The 23,578-nt window shown below is 43.5% G+C and overlaps 1 protein-coding gene and 1 long non-coding RNA gene across 2 annotated transcripts; both read right to left on the reverse strand.

Moving 5' to 3' along the window:
• Positions 1–734: 734 nt before the first annotated feature.
• On the reverse strand, positions 735–22,289 carry LOC117766358 (the record flags this gene model as incomplete). The annotated part of the gene is made up of 16 exons (XM_034593351.1): positions 735–807; positions 1,851–2,023; positions 3,034–3,094; positions 3,211–3,301; positions 9,755–10,015; positions 10,513–10,880; positions 10,912–11,143; positions 11,456–11,659; positions 11,748–12,089; positions 12,840–13,067; positions 13,158–13,514; positions 14,298–14,340; positions 17,262–17,393; positions 20,389–20,618; positions 21,569–21,790; positions 21,914–22,289. Coding segments are annotated over 16 exons (3,393 nt in total), but the record flags the coding sequence as incomplete, so codon positions are not given.
• LOC117758919 lies at positions 15,989–18,753 on the reverse strand. The gene is made up of 3 exons (XR_004613393.1): positions 18,688–18,753; positions 17,221–17,393; positions 15,989–16,182 (listed from the first exon to the last, which is right to left on the reverse strand). It is a non-coding gene; the product is annotated as an uncharacterized LOC117758919 (long non-coding RNA).
• Positions 22,290–23,578: the final 1,289 nt, after the last annotated feature.

A 23,578-nucleotide genomic window follows, 5' to 3' on the forward strand; every position in this document is an offset into this window, starting at 1 on the left:
AACACGAAAGTGAAATCAATGGGCCTGATGCAAACTTTGAACAGACACCAGAGGCAACACAGCTCATCTGGTGTCAGCAGTTCACTTTGTGTTAACGGTCACATTCAAGGCGTTCATCACGTGAGTAGCAGCTCACATCCACATGAGACGTGGTCCCTCCAGTCCTCAGAGGAAATGAGTACAACTCCTGATCGGCTGATGATGGAAACGCTGGAAACAATAGTGTAGAAACAGAAAGAAGTGAAAGAGACAGAATCCTCTCTGTGGTTTTATCAGTAAAACTCTTTACTACCATCTAGTGGCAGCAGTGTCACACTACAACTAACTAATAATGCTTGTTTTGATTATTTTATGAATAGAAAAAAGTTCATTACAAGTTTACAGTTTGTCGACCGTCTGACACACACCGCAGATATTTTCATGTTTGAAGCTGCAAGTTATAAAATGTTTGATATTTTTCATTCAGGCTAAATGTGGCGTTTTTAACAACTTCTACAAGTTGCTGATATATTTCAGATAAAAGTCGAGTCACCGAAGTCAATTTATCCATTAGCTGTCAAGACAAGTCACTTAAAACTGAACATTCACTTCAACAATGATGCTGGAGTCTGCCTGTCACCAAAGTAGGATTCATCCTGTGGGGACCATGAACAGTTGTATGAACTTCTATTCAAATCCATCCCGCAGCTGTTGAGATATTTCCATCGGGACTAAGGTGATTTCCAGACGTTGGTCTAAACAGCAGGAGGTTTTTTGACTGTGCTGTACAATGCAGCTGGATCCTCCCCAGTGTCCTGACCTTTGGTTCTGAAAGGAGATAAAACAAATAAATGATCAGGAGGTCAAGGAGACGTAGCATTAAAGGAGACAAATTGAGTTTCAAAGTTCTGCAAAGTTAAAAAGCCCAAAGTCTGAGCTCCTCTCCTGGTAAAACGAGCTCCTCTGCCCCACAGAAAACATGAAGCTCCTGAAACACCTCAGCAGTAGTCCCGCCCGTACCTCTGCATCATCGGCAGAAGCCAGGGCTGTAGCAAACGTAGCAGAAGCAGTATTTAAACGTAAACAGTGGTGCGTTGAACACCTTGTGTTACGAAGTGTTGCAACAATGTTAGCGGAGGAGGTCATTCTTGACGTTCTCGTGGAAAACATCTCGGAGGTAGATGATGTGGGTTAAAATACGTGTTGAATGCTTCAATACAGGCTGAATGTCACAGTCTCTGCTTCCGTCGTCTGGAACAGCAGCTTCTAACACCAGCATCTGTAGAGAACTTTAGAATCCATTGTGTCACTGCCTTTTTAAAACAGTCGCTGCTGATTGGGGAACACCTCTGACACACCCACCAAACGAGAGCCCGCTGCACACGGGTTCAAACAAACATGTCGTTCACCACGGAAACGATAGTTAAACTATAAGAAATGTTTGAGATTGAATGTGTCCCTCGTAAAGTGAGAGTGGAGGATTTCCTACATGCACAGGAAGTGGTTAACCAATCACAACAGAGTGGGCCGGGTGACCAATCAGAGCAGACTGGGCATTATCAGGAGGGGGGGCCTTAAAGACACAGGAGCTAAAACCAAGTGTTTGAGACAGAGGCTGAAAAGAGGAGCTGCAGCAATAGACAGTCTGAGGAAAGTGATGTTTTCTGAACATTAAACATTTTAAAGTCACAACACTAATTTAAATGATCAAACTGGATATGAGCAGAATATGTCTCCTTTAACAAATACACATTTTTAAACAAACAAGAAAATGAAAATGTAAAAACAAATGACTTCTATAGGATATATCTCTGTTTATGATGTTTTGTGGTGTTAGTGAGGATAATGGTCCTGAATGAAGAGCTGCTCACCTCGGGGCAGATCTGTGAAAGTTGACAGAAGCATACGCAACCTCCTCCTTCTTCTTGTGTTTGCTGGGTTCAGCTGATCCGACGTTGGAGTAGACGGGATCCGTCTGACTCTTCATGAAGTGGACACGTGCATAGTGAAGGTCACAGTTTTCCTCAGACTGATTGGGTAGACGCTGCAAACACAAATTTGCTTTTGAATCTTGTACATGTGGCAGTATGGACAACGTTAGAGTCCAACTATAGCAGCTATTAATTTATTTAAACCGCCTCCTTCTACACCAGACGTGTTTCAAGGACAGGAAACATGTGGTTCTACTAAAAACCAAAAGGAGGGAAGGTCTTGTTGTATAACACTTTAATACAACTGCAGGTCTACAGACACAGAGGCACTTAAAAAAAGAAAAGTCAGGCTCACAGAAACTTGAAGGAGCGAGAAGGAAGGGGGATAGGCCACACCCCCTAACTCCCTTCTTTCTCTCAGTCTTGTTCCGACCAGCAACGAGTACACAACTCTCCGTCTCTCCGATGCACCACGCCCTACTCACCGACACTCAATGCCACACAGCGCTATCTCTCCAAACTCGTAACACAATTACCTCAAATTCACGTCAAAGGGCAACATACTCACTAAATACAGATATGAAAGAACACGACTGCTCTGTGGATCAACCTTTAATTATAGAGCTGCATCCACACGCAGCCAACACTGACTTTATTTGTCCCAACAACACAGACTACGAACAGCAGTCTCACACACACTTAGTCTCAGACAGAACAACGCAAAATCCAGGTGTTACACAGCCACACCCAATGGTGATCTGCTCCACATTACAGTGCTCCACACTAAAGATATCTGAACCAATCAACACAATCTTTCACAAACTTCCACAAGATTTAAAGCAGCACATGTTACAAGTCAACAAACTTAGAGCAGCATCAAGTGTCATAGTTCAGCAAAAAGTGTTGAACAAACCGCACAGCACAGAAAATTATAACACTCAGAAATTTGCTTAAATGGATAGATTACCAGAAGGAAATTCAATCACCAGGTGATTGTTTTTACAATGGCAATTTTGACTGTGATTTTAATAACTAGTTTTTAATCTTCACATGACAGAGAAAAGGGTTTGACGTGAGAAATAGTGGCGTTTGAAAGGATTGGACGCTGAACTGTGTGTCTCACCTGCTCACTGTGGTCAAGTCTGTCCCCAGGATCAGCAGATTGCTGAGAGTTTCTCTTTCTTCTGATCAATTGAACCAAATAACAAACAATATACATAATAATTGAGTTGATTTAATTTAACAGGACAGATTTTCAGGAATTCATCGTACAAAGCTTTAGTGGAACAGATTTGCTCACCTGATCAGTAGGAACACGGAGAGGAGAGTCACAGCGAGGAAAACTGCAGCGGCTGATCCAATGAGTGCTGATCTCCATGATCCAGGTGAAACTATGATGAAATAACTTTTACTTTATCATTTCAAGAAATCACAATACTTAAAGGTGCAGGACGAAACGTTTTCAAAAACAACTTTTTGTCATGTTTGCTAAACCTGTCTCGATGTTCTGACTGAATATAAAGACAGTTTCTTTTCTAATAAAACGTGTGAAGAGCCCTGTTCAGAGTGGCCTGTTTGTGGGCGTGTTTCTTAAGCTGTTAATGAGCCACTGCTCCCCCTGCTGGGAGGTGTATGTGTGACGTGTGTACAGGAGCAGGGTTTTGTTTTCACCACTGTCTGTCTGCTGAGAGCTGTTTGCTCGTCACGTGAAGGAAATATCTTTCAAGTTTACTGAGGATGGTGAAAGCTTTATGGATGTTTTAAAGGGGACATAGCATGCAAATTCCACTTTGTTAGTGCTTCTACAGGTTAATGTGGGTATCTGGCATGTCTACCAACCCAAAAACTCTGGGGAAAAAACACTCGCGCGTTTTGTTATAGTTCCTCTAAGTCAGAAACGTCATGCTTGAGCGACTCGATTGCGCTTCCTGGGTTTTGTGTCGTAACAAGGAACTGGAAGTCTCCCTACATGGTCTTGGCCCACCCCCCCCCCCGTCCCCCCACACTCGCTACGCCGGGTTTACACCGGAGGCAGCGAGGCTGCGAGGCAGCGCAGCGCCGTTCCCAAGCACGCAGCCGGGCTGTTCACACGGGACGAGCATTTCTCCGCTGGTCAGCCCGCGATTCACTCACATGTGGCATTTGTCTGTATCGTTGGGACTGGGAGGCTGCAGCAGCTGCTCGGGAGCGACCGCTCGCTCTCCCGTGCGTGAGCTGGAATTTGTGTCAGCGCCACACAGCCAACAGTGTGGAAGACTTCCGCAGTGTACAGCGCTACTGTAACCCCCAAACCTCGACATTCAACGGGTACAACAACAAGCGGAGAAAGCAGAATCGCGTGCTGACCTTATATATACAGTCTATGGGGCTGACCAGCGCGGAGAAATGCACGTCCCGTGTGAACAGCCAGGCGGCTGCGCGCTGGAGAACGGCGCTGCGCTGCCTCGCAGCGGTCTTCCACACTGCCAGCTGTGTGGAAGACTTCCGCAGTGTTCAGCGCTACTGTACGCCGGGTTACAGTAGTTACGCCGGGTTACAGTAGTTCAGTCAGACAACTCACGTTTGAATGTTTGTTTATTCAACAGTAGAACAGGTTTAGTGTTTGGCGTCTAGGCTCCGACTTAATCACTCCCCCATATGATACACAGGAATGATGGGAGTGATGAGCTAATACTGTAACCCCCCAAAACTGTGCAAATTCGGAGCCTGACGGTTGGATCGGTATCTGCTATGTGTGCGCCATTCGCCGCCGCGGCGTGGCCATTCTCCGTTGGCGCATTGGCCTGCGGGAGAATATACTACCTAGTGACAACTGTTATGTGCGCCATTCACCGCCGCGGTGTGGCCATTCTCCGTTGGCGCATTGGCCTGCGGGAGAATATACTACCTAGTGAAAACTGTTATGTGCGCCATTCACCGCCGCGGTGTGGCCATTCTCCATAGGCGCATTGGCCTGCGGGAGAATATACTACCTAGTGAGACTGATATGTGCGCCATTCACCGCCGCGGTGTGGCCATTCTCCGTTGGCGCATTGGCCTGCGGGAGAATATACTACCTAGTGGAAACTGTTATGTGCGCCATTCACCGCCGCGGTGTGGCCATTCTCCGTTGGCGCATTGGCCTGCGGGAGAATATACTACCTAGTGACAACTGTTATGTGCGCCATTCACCGCCGCGGTGTGGCCATTCTCCGTTGGCGCATTGGCCTGCGGGAGAATATACTACCTAGTGAAAACTGTTATGTGCGCCATTCACCGCCGCGGTGTGGCCATTCTCCATAGGCGCATTGGCCTGCGGGAGAATATACTACCTAGTGACAACTGTTATGTGCGCCATTCACCGCCGCGGTGTGGCCATTCTCCGTTGGCGCATTGGCCTGCGGGAGAATATACTACCTAGTGACAACTGTTATGTGCGCCATTCACCGCCGCGGTGTGGCCATTCTCCGTTGGCGCATTGGCCTGCGGGAGAATATACTACCTAGTGAAAACTGTTATGTGCGCCATTCACCGCCGCGGTGTGTGGCCATTCTCCGTAGGCGCATTGGCCTGCGGGAGAATATACTACCTAGTGAGACTGATATGTGCGCCATTCACCGCCGCGGTGTGGCCATTCTCCGTTGGCGCATTGGCCTGCGGGAGAATATACTACCTAGTGGAAACTGTTATGTGCGCCATTCACCGCCGCGGTGTGGCTATTCTCCGTAGGCGCATTGGCCTGCGGGAGAATATACTACCTAGTGAAACTGTTATGTGCGCCATTCACCGCCGCCGTGTGGCCATTCTCCATAGGCGCATTGCCCTGCGGGAGAATATACTACCTAGTGAAAACTGTTATGTGCGCCATTCACCGCCGCGGTGTGGCCATTCTCCGTTGGCGCATTGGCCTGCGGGAGAATATACTACCTAGTGAGACTGTTATGTGCGCCATTCGCCGCCGCGGCGTGGCCATTCTCCTTTGGCGCATTGGCCTGCGGGAGAATATACTACTTAGTGACACTGCATAAGGTTAGAGGGGAATGTACTACCATGTGAATGTGGATCCTCGGAAGCATGTAACAGTGAATAACCAGCGGATCGAATGTTCTAAACCCAGCAACCACCAGATTTGCAATGAATAGGATTTTACATCGGAACAGATATACACATTATTCAGGCTCAAGGGGGCAGGAACTCATGATCTTTTGGAACCTGACGTAGCATTGGTATGCAGAGGATGACCAGCGGCCCAGGGATTTAAGAGTGGCGGCAGGCAGATGTAGAGCTGCAGTCGTCGCTGCACCAATTCTTAATGAGTGAGGAGAGTAATGTTCGGGTGGTAGGCCACAGCTCCGGGCCAGATCATGAAGCATAGTAGAAGACCAGGATCTCGTCATGGGTTTGCGGCCATCGATGGTGAAGAGAGGTGCCAATCGATGGGTTTGGAAGCGGTGATGCAGAAATTTTGTCATGGAAGAGAAGGGGCAGAAAGAAGTATTATTTTTTGCAATGTAAATTAGAGTGCCTTGACTAAATCTATCCGTTTGAGTGTTTTTGAGCGGCCCTTATTGATGATTTCTACCGTTACTGCATTGTCACAGAATACAGTAATTTGTTTCCTAGCCCAACTTTTTTCCCCATGGAGTGCAAGCCACGACGATGAGGTAGAGCTCATAAAGGGCTGTGGATTTGGATTCGTCATTGAGGCAATGGATTTCAGTTGGCCAGACATCTGCGAACCATTCGTTATTATAAAATCCCCCAAAACCAACAGAAGGGGCGGCATCGGTAAAGAACTGGATGGAATCTGAAGATTCCACAAAGTCATTATAAAAGAATGAAATACCATTCCATTCTTCGCATAACAAGGACCAGAAGCGCAGATCTGCTTGACAACCTTCATCTAGAACCACCAGATCATTTAGATTTTGGACGGAATAAGCCAATTCAATTAGGCGGGATATGAACGAGCGACCATGTGGAATTATGCGCATCGCGAAATTCGGGTGGCCTAACAGAGATAAAAGATCTCTTTTAGTGATAATGGCATTAGTCGACCGGAATTTAATAGCTGCTCTGATGCGAGACAATTTTTTCTTGTGGCAGAGATGCCTGCATGAGTAAGCTGTCAAGGGTTATACCGAGAAAATCCAGGTGGGTGGACGGGCCTATTGTTTTCTCTTCTGAGAGAGGAACACCTAACTCGCTGAAAAGGTTCCTAATTGCAGAGATGTTGCGAGCTGGTGGTGATGAGGGAAAGTCTATGACTAGGAAATTGTCCAAAAGATGTAGGACGAACGGGAGTTTGTACGAGTTGTAAAGAATCCAGCATAGTGCTTCTGAGAGAGTGTTAAAAATGGAGGGGCTACTGCGGCAACCGAATGTCAATTTGACGGAATAATAAAACTTTGAATTCCATTTAATACAAAAAAGGTGCCATTGAGAGGGGTGAAGTGGAAGGACTTTGAAGGCATCGGTAATGTCGGCCTTTCCTAGCCATGCACCGACACCTGCTAACTTAATCATCTGTATTGCGTTGTCGATGGAAGCGTAGAATAAAGAAAAGGGTTCTTTGGGAATTAGGCTGTTTATACTGGGAATTGTAGAATTGTGAGGAGCTGAGAGGTCGATGATGAGACGTTTTTCTGAAATAATGGCTAAATAGGTATCAAGTTCCTCTCTGCGTAGTGGATAAACCTCACATATAGTGTCTCTGAAGACACCGAAGGCAACGTTGAATTCAGCCAAGGTTAGTGTTTTTGACAGTCTGGGGTCGCTGTCTTTTAAAACAACGGAAAACTCCCCGCAATCCACGTATCTCTTATCAGCAGTTTCCGAACCAGATAATATTATCTTCACAAGATTAACATCATGGCCTGCCAAAACAAACAACAAAATGGGAGTGGCATCATTTACTCACTGAGTGTACCCCTTTTATTTATTTGTTTATTTAATTCTTCTCTCCTCCCTGTTTATAAGTGTATGCAGAATGATGTGACAGATTACCTGTTAGAATGTGGTTCCTGAGGGAATCAGAAATTAATGCTGCTGGAGGGAAGAACTTGGTGCCCACGGTTGGGGCTGGAACTGCAGTTCTCAATGTCCTTTGAGGTGTGACGTCAGTCGGAAGTACGCACGCTTGCGCCGGCCAGGAAGTAGCCGAGGATGGTCCGGGATTATTTGCATTGCCCATGGGGAAGGCGACGTTTACTTCTAAAGTTTGAATTCTTGTATTTATAACGTTTAGAGACGATTTAATTTCTCGTAGAGTGGACAGGATGGATGCTTCGGCGGATGGACCGTGTTCTGGTGTCTTCTGCTTTTTTGATGGTATATTGTCGGCGGTTTTAAGAGAGGATGGTGGAGCACCGCGCTTCTTTGCTGGAGCTTTGCCTTTACCTTTTGGAGGAGCGCTGACTGGATTCTCGGCGTTTGAGCTGCGGTGTGCGTCATCGGTCGGATTATCTTGAGTCAAAAGGTAATCGAAGAGTTTCTCGTGGTTGAGGCCAGCTGGAACTGAAATCTTACGAACATACAATTCTTCCAAAATGCGGTGAATGGGCCACCCGGCGAGACGTTTGCGGGTGACGCGGAAGCTTCGGCGCTGACGTTGGGTGTCAGAATCGTTCTCGGATTGAACCTCGACGGAGGGAACCTGGGTTTCCGGGATTGAGTCCGACGTCTTCCTCTGAGGACTGAGCCTCAAACTCAGAATCAGAGATGGCAAGAGACATGGCGATCGACAGAACCAGGAGGTAGGATAACAATCTCATAAGTAAGTATGCTGGAACGCTGAGACAATTGTCTGTGATACTGCGTAGTAGTTAGGAAGCAGAGAGAGGGATGGGAATTCCCTCTGCTTAAATAGACCGCCTAATGAGGTGGATGAGTACTGTAGATGGTAGTGGCGAGTGAAGTATGTCACATGATGTATGTCACATGATGTATGTCACATGAAGTGTGTCAGATGATGTATGTCACATGATGAGTGTCACACGATTGAAACAGTGCAGCTCGAGTTGCCTGCCAGAACTAGCTCGCCGGCGTCGCTCCATTTACGCCGGGGTACACCGGACGCGGAAGCGCCGCTGCGAGGCAGCGCAGCGCCGTTCTCAAGCACGCAGCCGCCTGGCTGTTCACACGGGACGAGCATTTCTCCGTGCTGGTCAGCCCCATAGACTGTATATATAAGGTCAGCCCGCGATTCTGCTTTCTCCGCTTGTTGTTGTACCCGTTGAATGTCGGGGTTCGGGGGTAAATGATGGTCTTCATAGCCCCCCCCCACTCCTCTCTTTCTCTCTCTGTCTGTCTGCTTGTGTGCTTGTAGTGGGGGGGCAGAGGGGGACATTTAATTATGTGATTGGGAAAATTAAAACTACAGGACAACAGAAGGGGAATACAAAGTATGGGATGCATATTTGATAATTTATATCATATAAAATATGTAATTTATATCGTTTAAAATCATGGGGGGAGAGGGGGAGGGGGGAGGGGGGAGCTGGCTCATTAGCATTTAAAGGAACAGGCACTCAAAACAGGTCACTCTGTGGAGGGCTGTTTTATACAGGGTAAAAAGGAGCTGTTTTATATGATCCTTGTGGTATTTTGACCAAAGTATGTTACAGACATTTCATTAAGACCCCAAGGAACCATATCAACTTGTGGTAAAATGGGCATGCTATGTCCCCTTTAACTGACGCTGGGTGGATTCCTCTTTGTGCTGCTGATGGTCTGACTGTGAATATTTATGGGGCAGAAGTCAAACGACCCATATCTGCACATTTAAAATGTAAAGGACAAAGAATGGCTAAAGTCAATACACAGCTCCAGAACCTTTAAAGGTGTTAGGACTTCACATGACTCACCTGCTCCAACAGTCAGATGTAAGGTGGCCTTACTACGTCCTTGTGTGTTTTGGGCCTCACACTGATAATTTCCACCATGTTCAGCTGTGATATCAGTGATGGTGAAGATTTGTCCTGATGCTTTTGGTGAGTCCTCGTCCTCCTTGTACCAGGTGTAATTAGCTGCTGGGTTAGCATCACTGCTGCAGGTCAGAGTCACCGAGCTGCCCTCCATGATCTCACCAGAGGGACTCACTGACACAGAGGGAGGCTTTGGAGCGTCTGTATGTGTGAAAACAGAATGATGATAACAGATGACAGACATTGTGTTTAACATTTGGGGACATATATGATATGATGTGTTAAAGTCAAAGGTGCTCAGGTGAGTGGAGGCACTGAGTTACAACAGCAAGGTTGTTAAACTGACACAGGTAAATTCTTCTTGTTGTTAAGTGAGAGGTTTTTTTCAATGATTTCCTGTTGCACTACTGTTTCCAGACTCCCCTGAATGTCCACAGATTTCCAAACCATAGTCCAGTTTGTAACATGGACTTAAACGTGACATATTCTGACCCTTTTCCACAATTAGACAGAGTTTCATCCTAATAAAACGTGTGAAGAGCCCTGTTCAGAGTGGCCTGTTTGTGCTGCTGATGGTTTGACTGTGAATATTTATGGGGCAGAAGTCAAACGACCCATATCTGCACATTTAAAATGTAGAGGACAAAGAATGGGACAGATTCAATATATCTTCACTTAATAACCTGTGTTTCACTCACATGTCACAGTAATAGAGATGTTTGCTGAACTCCTTCCCAGCTCATTCTCAGCTGTGCAGTAATACTCTCCAGAGTCTGACGACCGGATGGAGCTGAGGACAAATTGTGTCTCTTCACTGAGAGGTTGAACTTGTTTATCTCCACTTCTCTTGTACCAGGTGTATTTAGCTGCTGGGTTAGCATCACTGCTGCAGGTCAGAGTCACTGAGCTGCCCTCCATGATCTCACCAGAGGGACTCACTGACACAGAGGAGGACTGTGGAGCATCTGGATTTACATGGATGTTAATGGATTTGAAGAGTGTTGCAGCATCTGGAATTTTGAAGATCTGCAAAACCTCTCGGCTTTTGAATATTTCAAAATATTTACTCACATTTCACATTTATTAAGATATGTTTAGACGCCGTCTTCCCCAGCGCATTCTCAGCTGTGCAGTAATATTCTCCAGAGTCAGACAACGGGATGGAGCTGAAAACCAGCTGAGCTGCTCTGTTGAGCAAAGTCTGGTTCTTTTTGTACCAGGCGTATGCAGGGGGTGGGTTAGCATCACTGCTGCAGGTCAGCGACACCGAGCTGCCCTTCAGAATGTCTCCAGGTTGACTCAGCTGCACTAAAGGAACCTTCGGAGCATCTGCAGGATATAAACAGATCTTCACATGAGAATGTGGCTTTATAGAATATAGTCTTTTAATAGTTTGCAGCCGTCCCTGGTTCTCAGCATCTTTAGAAGAGTGTTTGATTTACTTTTGGACACAGGAAGGCCCCCTTTAGTGTTTAGTAGTTTTACCAAGTAATTATTGTTTGTATTAAATACAGACTTCACAAAACTGAACATGTCACCTCTGTCTTGGGAATCACTGAGTGGGATTTGCATGTGTCCTGTTCACATACATGCAAAATCTGAAGGGAAAAGATGAAGTGAAAATGTAAGATGTAAACTCACACACAGGGGACGAGTGGTGATGCTCATAAGCACAGGAATAGCTGTTTTCAGGGTGAAGGAATCCCCTGAAAGTTGGAGACGTTTCCCCGTGAATTTCTGTTCCATTCTTGTACCAGACAAAGGAGGGACGACCAGAGAGAAGACAGCTGCTGTGACAAGTCAGTGTTGGACCAATCAGAGACCAGATCACCTGAACATCTGGATCTGTCAACAGGAAACACACATAGAAGCAGCTGTGGGACCCCAGTTTGAGAACCACTGAACAACACAGTGACTTAGTGTTCCTCAGTACCTGTGACAGTCAGAGTTGTGCCAGGGAAACTTCTCTTCCATTCAGACCTCTGTGATTTGAATGTGAAGCGATACTGGGCTGAATCGCTCAGTCTCAGGTTCATTATTCTCAGAGTGGAGCGCCCTCGCTCTGGTTCAAGGACCTGAACACGATGTGTGAACTCTGGGTCTTTGAGTAAGTCCACAGCTTGAGGGCGATACAGCTGCTCAGTAACGAACCAGGACTTAGTGATAGGATCATAGTGACTGCTGTAACTGCAAGAGATGTCCACTGATGAGCCTTTAAAGGCACAGATGTTCCTGTCGATGTAATTCACTCTGTCGCATGAATGTCCATGGACACCTGAAAAACAAAAATCTTTTGACTATCACCATGACAACTATAATCTTTACTGCTGTAATTAACAATAATTCACAGATGGCTGTTTCCCATGTCAGGAAATAAACAATGCAGAAAAGATGCTACATTTAGCTTTACAGTAAAAACGATGACGTTTTGAATTCCAGCTCTACATATGTGGTTGTAATTGTGATTTGCTTTCATCACCTCCACCCAGAGGTTATGTTTTCACCCCAGTCCGTTGGCTGGTTGGTGTGCGTGCACAATTACGCAACAATTACTGGAAAGATTTTGGTGCAGATCCAGGATTTTAGTTTTACTTTCTTTAGCATTGCAAGATCGTGTTTTTCAAAATGTCCACGTTTTCCCAGAATCAAATTCATTGATCTTGATGGAAAAGATCCGACATATTTAGAGGACTGATATCGAGGAGTGTGAAATATGGAGCAGCTTGATTGAATTGAATGGACTGTTGGGCCTTGGTGGAGGAACGTGCTCTACTACTACTGCCACTCTAGTTTGGACTCATTCAAATTCATTGTTCAACTGCAGAATATTTATCATAAAGGTTTGATAACAAACATCTTAGGAATCAATTACAATGTTCTTTTAATATATGATATGTCAGCTGATGTGTCAGACTTTCTTTTACTCTGCATCAGCCCTCAAATCCATTTCGGACTCTAGTCAGTGTATTAGCTAAGAAGGTTAAAAGAGCAGAACATCATTGGTCATTGGAAGAAGTAAACTCACACACTGGAGCAGAGGGGAAATCCTCGTGGCCTCTCACAGCACAGGAAATGCTGTCTGCTGAATAAAAGTAGGCACTATAAGATTTTTCTCCCAGTGTCTTTTGTTCGTTCTTGTACCAGATGTAGGACGGACTGGGAGTTGGAGAACAACTGGTTTGACACTCCACACGTGACCATGAACAGTCCTCTGTCCTGCAACCTGATGATTCTGTGCTGATCACCTGGACACCTGTGAAAGTAAAGAAACACACACATCATTTTAGACAGAGCTGTCTACATAAACAAACCATAGATTCACTGTTTCCAACTGAAATGTTACCTGTGACAGACAAGGAGACTCCAGGTGAACCAGTAAAACTCCCAGTAGGTTGGTTTGTTATGAACCTGAACTGGTACACATCTGAGTCGCTCTCTCTCAGGTCTGTGATGGTCAGAGTGCAGGCCTTGTTTCCACAGTGATACTGCACACGCCCTGTGTACTCAGAGGCTGCTCTCAGATCCACAGGTTCACTATCCTGCCCTTTAGTAAACCAGTATGTTTGCTCCACTGCAACATCATGGCCATATTTTCTGGATGGGTGCCAGTAGGAGCAGCGTATTTGCACCTTCGATCCTTTTACAGCACAGATCTGAGTAGGAGTGCACCTCACTCCCCAGTCATCCGCACCCTGCACCACTGTAACCACAGCACAAACTAGAATTACCACCCTGCTGTAGGATGCCTCAATCAACCAGAGCATTTTCAGTCTGTTCCTTTTTCCAGAATCATATGAGGTCACTGTGACATTTGAGCTTTGAAATGTGATTAGTTCATCTTTTCACTTCAATTTTGAGGAAATTCTCCGAAGGCAGACTAGAAATATCATGATCGAGAGGCCAAAACACGTTTCATGAGGCCACTGTGACCTTGACCTTCAACCACCAAAACCTCATCAGTTCATCTTTGAGTCCAAGTGATGAACATTTGTACCAAATTTGAAGAAATTTCCTCAAAGGGATCTTGAGATATTGCGTTCACAAGAATCAGACAACGAGACGACCTGAAAACAAGATGCCTGAGGTCACTGGGTGTCACCGGCACAGAAACACATTTCCATGAGCAGCATTCCATAGCATTTCAACTAATGACTCCACACACTGATGACAACTCCTGCATCGAGAGGAGAGGAACTCAGTCATGATGATTATAATAATAATAATAATAATAATAATAATAATAATAAGTTGCAGACTCTTTAATATTTTGAGCTCTAGACGATAGAAACTTCTAAACAAAGATACAAATTAATACTGATGATAATTCCTTCATATATTTTCTTTCTGCATCACTTTACAGGTGGTGATCTGAAAATGAATGAATGGTTCATTTATATTTTTACTTTCTATCTCAAACTCACTTCAGGTGAATCAGAAGTCCGAGTGTAAAATAGAGTGAAACATGAATGTAGACGTACAGTACCTGTCACAGTGAGAAGAAGGACAACAAATCCACTCGCTGCTGCAGTTACACTCATAGTAGCTGCTGCTCTCGTCTGTGACTTCAAACAATAAAAACGTCCACAGATAAATAATGTGCACAAGATGAAACTCAGTCACATCACAGACACGTCTACCTACAACACAGAAGAGTCTGAGAATAAAGACAGATTCTGTAAGAGAAAGATAAATTAAAACTGTTAAATATAGCTAACTTCCTTCCTCTCTACCTGCATGCTGAGCCCGATGGTGTTATATTAAACTGTGGTTTGTACGAGTGTGAGAAACAACTTTAGTGGCTGTTCATACCAAACCTGTATCATCCACATCACAACATCTCACTGACACAAGAAAGACAAACTCAAGGAGACTTGAGAAAAACTGGGGTGTTTTTAATCTCATCTGTTCAGTGTCTCATTAAGATGCAATAAAGACTGACATGAAAAAGAGAAATTAAAGAAAGATTTCAAATTTAACTGGAAAATAAACTGCCATTAATACAGTAAGTGAGATTCAAATATAGTAAGAGTTTAAAAACAAAAGCAAATTACAACAAATGAGCTTCACATTTAATGGAAAAACACAAATTTATAAACAGATAAATCATTAAAAAATACTTTTAATGATCCCGAAAGAAAATCTGCTTTGTTGCAAAACTGTACATCACAAAGTTAGAAAAGAGGAAGTTGTGAGTGAACAACAAATGAAATAAACAAGACTATAAATATGAATAATGTTGTGAAGAAAAAGAAAAAGTATAATTAATATCAGTCTCCTAAAGGTGCAGCAAACAAACTAATTATGTTACTAAAATTACCAAAACTAATATTATAATAATGAATCAATAATCCTAATGAAGAATAAGTGATAATGTATAATCTTTTTTGTATAACTTATAAACCTGGATCACAGCAGTACAACATTATTCTGTTCGTAACAACATTCGAGCTTCACACCCTGAGAGAGACGTCAGAGGAAAATGGCCGCCGTGTGAACATGGTGGATTAAAACACACCTAACTCCTTCTTCTTCACGTGTTTAACACGTGATGTGAGAAATACCACAAAACACTAAAGTGAAATCAATGGGCCTGATGCAAACTTTGAACAGACACCAGAGGCAACACAGCTCATCTGGTGTCAGCAGTTCACTTTGTGTTAACGGTCACATTCAAGGTGTTCATCACGTGAGTAGCAGCTCACATCCACATGAGACGTGGTCCCTCCAGTCCTCAGAGGAAATGAGTACAACTCCTGATCGGCTGATGATGGAAACGCTGGAAACAATAGTGTAGAAACAGAAAGAAGTGAAAGCGACAGAATCCTCTCTGTGGTTTTATCAGTAAAACTCTTTACTACCATCTAGTGGCAGCAGTGTCACACTACAACTAACTAATAATGCTTGTTTTGATTATTTTATGAATAGAAAAAAGTTACAGTTTACAGTTTGTCGACCGTCTGACACACACCGCAGATATTTTCATATTTGAAGCTGCAAGTTATAAAATGTTTGATATTTTTCATTCAGGCTAAATGTGGCGTTTTTAACAACTTCTACAAGTTGCTGATATATTTCAGATAAAAGTCGAGTCACCGAAGTCAATTTATCCATTAGCTGTCAAGACAAGTCACTTAAAACTGAACATTCACTTCAACAATGATGCTGGAGTCTGCCTGTCACCAAAGAAAGATTCATCCTGTGGGGACCATGAACAGTTGTATGAACTTCTATTCAAATCCATCCCGCAGCTGTTGAGATATTTCCATCGGGACTAAGGTGATTTCCAGACGTTGGTCTAAACAGCAGGAGGTTTTTTGACTGTGCTATACAATGCAGCTGGATCCTCTCCAGTGTCCTGACCTCTGGTTCTGAAAGGAGATAAAACAAATAAATGATCAGGAGGTCAAGGAGACGTAGCATTAAAGGAGACAAATTGAGTTTCAAAGTTCTGCAAAGTTAAAAAGCCCAAAGTCTGAGCTCCTCTCCTGGTAAAACGAGCTCCTCTGCCCCACAGAAAACATGAAGCTCCTGAAACACCTCACCAGTAGTCCCGCCCGTACCTCTGCATCATCGGCAGAAGCCAGGGCTGTAGCAAACGTAGCAGAAGCAGTATTTAAACGTAAACAGTGGTGCGTTGAACACATTGTGTTATGAAGTGTTAGCAGCGGAGGTCATTCTTGGCGTTCTCGTGGAAAACATCTCGGAGGTAGATGATGTGGGTTAAAATACGTGTTGAATGCTTCAATACAGGCTGAATGTCACAGTCTCTGCTTCCGTCGTCTGGAACAGCAGCTTCTAACACCAGCATCTGTAGAGAACTTTAGAATCCATTGTGTCACTGCCTTTTTAAAACAGTCGCTGCTGATTGGGGAACACCTCTGACACACCCACCAAACGAGAGCCCGCTGCACACGGGTTCAAACAAACATGTCGTTCACCACGGAAACGCTAGTTAAACTATAAGAAATGTTTTGAGATTGAATGTGTCCCTCGTAAAGTGAGAGTGGAGGATTTCCTACACGCACAGGAAGTGGTTAACCAATCACTACAGAGTGGGCCGGGTGACCAATCAGAGCAGACTGGGCATTATCAGGAGGGGGGGGGGGGACTTAAAGACACAGGAGCTAAAACCAAGTGTTTGAGACAGAGGCTGAAAAGAGGAGCTGCAGCAATAGACAGTCTGAGGAAAATGATGTTTTCTGAACATTTAACATTTTAAAGTCACAACACTAATTAAAATGATTAAACTGAATATGAGCAGAATATGTCTCCTTTAACAAATACACATGTTTAAACAAACAAGAAAATGAAAGTGTAAAAACAAATGACTTCTATAGGATATATCTCTGTTTATGATGTTTTGTGGTGTTAGTGAGGATAATGGTCCTGAATGAAGAGCTGCTCACCTCGGGGCAGATCTGTTAAAGTTGACAGAAGCGTACGCAACCTCCTCCGCCTCCTTGTGTTTGCTGGGTTCAGCTGATCCGACGTTGGAGTAGACGGGATCCGTCTGACTCTTCATGAAGTGGACACTGGCATAGTGAAGGTCACAGTTTTCCTCAGACTGATTGGGTAGATGCTGCAAACACAAATTTGCTTTTGAATCTTGTACATGTGGCAGTATGGACAACGTTAGAGTCCAACTATAGCAGCTATTGATTTATTTAAAGCGCCTCCTTTTACACCAGACGTGTTTCAAGGACAGGAAACATGTGGTTCTACTAAAAACCAAAAAGAGGGAAGGTCTTCAGGTTTAATTCCAAACACTAACACTACAAACTTCTCACTTAGTGTGTATGTGAGCCACTTGTGTGCACTTTCACATCGGTTGTGTCCAGATAAGACTACATCTGGGAGCTGGATGTTCACGTACTGCAGCCAAGTTTGGTGGAAACAAGTTGTGTAACATCATTTAATTAGAGGTCGAGCTATACACAATATAAACCCTAGACCCCAAAACTATCTGTCAGCAAATCATTGATAAAAAACTCTTTCAGGACTATATTTTGGGTGTATAGTGTGTATCATTTAATTGTTTAACACTTTAATACAACTGCACGTCTACAGACACAGAGGCACTTAAAAAAAGAGAAGTCAGGCTCACAGGAACTAGAAGGAGCAAGAAGGAAGGGGGATAGGCCACACCCCCTTAACTCCCTTCTTTCTCTCAGTCTTGTTCCGACCAGCAACGAGTACACAACTCTCCGTCTCTCCGATGCACCACGCCCTACTCACCGACACTCAATGCCACACAGCGCTATCTCTCCAAACTCGTAACACAATTACCTCAAATTCACGTAAAAGGGCAAGATACTCACTAAATACAGATATGAAAGAACACGACTGCTCTGTCGATCAACCTTTAATTATAGAGCTGCATCCACACGCAGCCAACACTGACTTTATTTGTCCCAACGACACAGACTACGAACAGCAGTCTCACACACACTTAGTCTCAGACAGAACAACGCAAAATCCAGGTGTTACACAGCCACACCCAATGGTGATCTGCTCCACATTACAGTGCTCCACACTAAAGATATCTGAACCAATCAATACAATCTTTCACAAACTTTCACAAGATTTAAAGCAGCACATGTTACAACTCAACAAACTTAGAGCAGCATCAAGTGTCATAGTTCAGCAAAAACTGTTGAACAAACCGCACAGCACAGAAAATTATAACACTCAGCGATTTGCTTAAATGGATAGATTACCAGAAGGAAATTCAAACACCAGATGATTGTTTTTACAATGGCAGTTTTGACTGTGATTTTAATAACTAGTTTTTAATCTTCACATGACAGAGAAAAGGGTTTGACGTGAGAAATAATGGCGTTTGAAAGGATTGGACGCTGAACTGTGTGTCTCACCTGCTCACTGTGGTCAAGTCTGTCCCCAGGATCAGCAGATTGCTGAGAGTTTCTCTTTCTTCTGATCAATTGAACCAAATAACAAACAATATACATAATAATTGAGTTGATTTAATTTAACAGGACAGATTTTCAGGAATTCATCGTACAAAGCTTTAGTGGAACAGATTTGCTCACCTGATCAGTAGGAACACGGAGAGGAGAGTCACAGCGAGGAAAACTGCAGCGGCTGATCCAATGAGTGCTGATCTCAATGATCGTGGTAAAACTATGATGAAATAACTTTTACTTTATCATTTCAAGAAATCACAATACTCAAAGGTGCAGGATGAAATATTTACAAAAACAACTTTTTGTCATGTTTGCTAAACCTGTCTCGATGTTCTGACTGAATATAAAGACAGTTTCTTTTCTAATAAAACGTGTGAAGAGCCCTGTTCTGAGTGGCCTGTTTGTGGGCGTGTTTCTTAAAATGTTAATGAGCCACTGCTCCCCCTGCTGGGAGGTGTATGTGTGACGTGTGCACAGGAGCAGGGTTTTGTTTTCACCACTGTCTGTCTGCTGAGAGCTGTTTGCTCGTCACGTGAATGTGCACAGTGAAGGAAATATCTTTCAAGTTTATTGAGCATGGTGAAAGCTTTATGGATGTTTTAACTGACGCTGGGTGGATTCCTCTTTGTGCTGCTGATGGTTTGACTGTGAATATTTATGGGGCAGAAGTCAAACGACCCATATCTGCACATTTAAAATGTAAAGGACAAAGAATGGGATGGATTCAATTTCTCTTCACTTACTGTACTTTAATCGTCCAGAAAAATTATTAGCAATAAAATTGTTGACCTAGTTTTTGTGTCATGTGCTTCATGATTCTCAGCTGACGACCTCAATGGTCAGTTTGCCAGGTGATGCTGTTGGTCAGTCAGTATCGTTCATGTGCAATATGATGGGCTTGATATACAGCTGTGACACATCTGGAAATCCTGAGTATTGATGGTTTGAGGTTCTGGTGCAATGAAAAGGAGGGGGGGGGGGTGTAGGCTGTAAAAGTCAGAGAGCTAAAATCACTGCAGGTCAGAGTCACCGAGCTGCCCTCCATGATCTCACCAGAGGGACTCACTGACACAGAGGGAGGCTTTGGAGCATCTGAAGGATAGTCTATATTAACACACAGGATGAGAATACAATCAAAACATTGTCTGTATTATTTGTTAAAAGTTAAAATTTCAATTATTTCCATATTATTGTAGCTTCATGAGGAGGCTTAAACTCACACAATGTAGGAGAAGGGAAACGCTCATGTCCTTCTATAGCACAGTGATAGCTGTCTTCAGCATTAACGTGTTGGAGGTGAAAGTATTTTTTTCGTCCAACAAGTTCATTGTTATTGTACCAAACGTAGGAAAGATGATCAGGGAGCTGACACCTGCTGTGACAGGTCAGCTCTGTCCAGGTAGAATATGGATTGGCTGTTGATCTCCTCACATGTACCTGGAGCTGAGGGGCTGTGAACACACATGTTATTTTATTTCAACACACACACTAACATTTCAAACTGACTCTAATGAAAATGTTACCTGTGACAGACAGAGTGACTCCAGCTGAACCAGTTAAACTCCCAGTAGGTTGGTTTGTTGTGAACCTGAACTTGTACACAGCTGAGTCACTCTCTCTCAGGTTAGAGATTCTCAGAGTGCACTTGTTGTTTTCACAGAGATACTCCACACGACCTGAATACTCCGGATCAGTCTTTAGATCAACGTTAATCCCATTACTCTCTTGAATGAACCAGAAAGTTTTCTGAACTGTAGTATCATGGTGTTTCAACCTGGATGGGTATGTGTAGGTACAGGTAATGTCCACTGTTGATCCTCTGAAGGCACAGATCTCAGTAGAAGTGTAACTCACATCCCAGCCATTCTGACTCAATACCACTGTAACACAGAGCACATCAGAGAATCAGAAGATAAACTTATACATTTATAAAACTAACTCCATGTATTTTGTCTGGTGAATCACCAGTCGGCAGGTTTTCATTTTAAGATGATGACGATGCCAAGATGAGGAAACTTTCAGTTCACAAAAAACACAGGGAAGTGCCCTTTAGACTTCAGAGTGAGGGAGAAACACACTGTTGGAGGTGAGGAACATGAGGGACCTTGTAGAAGTTGCTCTTATAATGGAGCAAACTGGCCAATATGGAGGAAATGATCTGTATCTTTTATGCAGAGTCGACCAAAGATGGACGACACGTCTCCACTTCCTCCCACTCTCCAGAAATGAAGCCAAAATATCCTGGATACCAACGCTGCCATCTTTCACATTTGGAACCACAGTCTGCACAGTAGTGATCTGGAGATGGAGCCACAGTATCAAGGTCACGCCCATACATGAGCTTGACCAATCCTGAGTCAGCTTCAGCTGTCAATCATGAAGTTTAATACACTTTTCATATCATCAAATAACTAATTTAAACCAAACTTATGAGAAACATGAACAATAGAGTGTGATAAGAACGACCTAAAATGACAGAAACCATCTTTGAGAAAAATGTATTTGACTTTTTAGATTGGTCCATGTTCAATCCACTAACATGGAGGAGGCAGGTTGTATGTTCTATACTGCAGCCAGCCACCAGGGGGCGATCACAATGCTTTGTCTTCACTTCTTGGGAGCAGTCATGTCTTCCACCTTTATTTACACAGGCAGAATACTAGTACTAATACTACACTAGTTTGTCAGTACTGACAGTAGTATCCCAAGAGTTCAATGTGCCCATGCAGAAAAAAGTATTTAAAGACACATGAAGTTATGGTACAATGCATTATCTCAAATACTCCAGCAGATGGTGCTGTGTTGGTGAAATACTGTAGATTAAACTCACACATTGACGAAGAGCGGAAACCCTCGTGTCCTTTAACAGCACAGGAAACTCTGTCTGCAGAATAAAAATAATCTGTATAAGATGCTCCATCCCTCTTCTTCTGTTGATTCTTGTACCAGACGTAGTTCAGATGATCAGGAAGACGACAACTGCTCTGACACCTGAGCTCTGCCCAGATAGAAGAGTCATACTTCACTGATGCGCTGACCTGCACATGCAAATCTGTGTGTGAGAATAAGGAATTCATTTTAGTCCAAACTGACATCACACACATGCATATAAAAGTGCACAGACACACTCAAGTGTATGTAAATAAATGAATGAATTTTCAGATGTAAATGTTACCTGTGACAGACAGAGTGACTCCAGCTGAACCAGTTAAACTCCCAGTAGGTTGGTTTGTTGTGAACCTGAACTTGTACACAGCTGAGTCGCTCTCTCTCAGGTTAGAGATTCTCAGAGTGCACTTGTTGTTTTCACAGAGATACTCCACACGACCTGAATACTCTGGTTCAGTCCTTAGATCAACGTGAATCCCATTACTCTCTTGAATGAACCAGAAAGTTTCCTGAACTGTAGTATCATGGTTATTAAATGTGGATGGGTATGTGTAGGTACAGGTAATGTCCACTGTTGATCCTCTGAAGGCACAGATCTCAGTAGAAGTGTAACCCACATCCCAGCCATTCTCACACTGTACCACTGTAACACAGAGAATCAGATTCATAACGACACCAGAGAACACTTAGTTTACTTTTTACTTTCTGTAGAAAAGAAACACATTTCCATGAGCAGCATTCCATAGCATTTCAACTGATGACTCCACACACTGATGACAATTCCTGCATCGAGAGGAGAGGACCTCAGTCATGATGAGAATAATAATAATAATAAGTTGCAGACTCTTTAATATTTTGAGCTCTAGACGATAGAAACTTCTAAACAAAGATACAAAATAATGATGATAATTCCTTCATATATTTTCTTTCTGCATCACTTTACAGGTGGTGATCTGAAAATGAATGAATGGTTCATTTATATTTTTACTTTCTTTCTCAAACTCACTTCAGGTGAATCAGAAGTCCGAATGTAAAATAGAGTGACAACATGAATGTAGACGTACAGTACCTGTCACAGTGAGAAGAAGGACAACAAATCCACTCGCTGCTGCAGTTACACTCATAGTAGCTGCTGCTCTCGTCTGTGACTTCAAACAATAAAAACGTCCACAGATAAATAATGTGCACAAGATGAAACTCAGTCACATCACAGACACGTCTACCTACAACACAGAAGAGTCTGAGAATAAAGACAGATTCTGTAAGAAAAAGATAAATTTAAACTGTTAAATATAGCTAACTTCCTTCCTCTTTACACTTACTTGCATGCTGAGCCCAATGATGTTAAATTAAAGCTAAAACAAAGAAGTAACTTGTGTTTTGTACAAACTGAATTTCCTCATTTTACAGAGTGTTAGAAACGACTTTAGTGGCTGTTCCCACCAAACCTGAATCATCCTCAACTAAAGCTGTAAGCAGCGTTGAACAGGCCTGCCCCCCCCCCCCCTCGATCCAGCCAGTGGACGCAGAGGTTTACTTTTCTCAACCGTCCGACACTGCACGATTGAGAAAGATGCTAATTCCGGCGTGGAGTGTGCAGCTGTGTACATGCTTCCTGTGTCCACTATGTGGCACCGGAGAACACACCCTGCACGCACTATGCTGCTGTATATCAAGAGTAGAACACGACATGAACATTCCTTGTAAACCAAAGGGTAATTAACACAAGGGTTACTTCCAGTGACCAGTAGGTGGCACAATGACTGTGACTGAATATGAATGATTTAAAAAAAATGAACACTTGAAGATGCACCAGTGTGAGAAGAACTACCAAGAATGACAGGCACCATCTTTAAGAAAAAGGTATTTGATTTGTAGACAGACATTTTTTAGTTTGGTCCATGTCCCATCCACTGACATGGAAGAGGACGGGTTTATGACAAATACTGCA

The sequence above is a fragment of the Hippoglossus hippoglossus genome, chromosome 1, assembly GCF_009819705.1.
Source record: "Hippoglossus hippoglossus isolate fHipHip1 chromosome 1, fHipHip1.pri, whole genome shotgun sequence".
Classification (NCBI taxonomy): domain Eukaryota; kingdom Metazoa; phylum Chordata; class Actinopteri; order Pleuronectiformes; family Pleuronectidae; genus Hippoglossus; species Hippoglossus hippoglossus.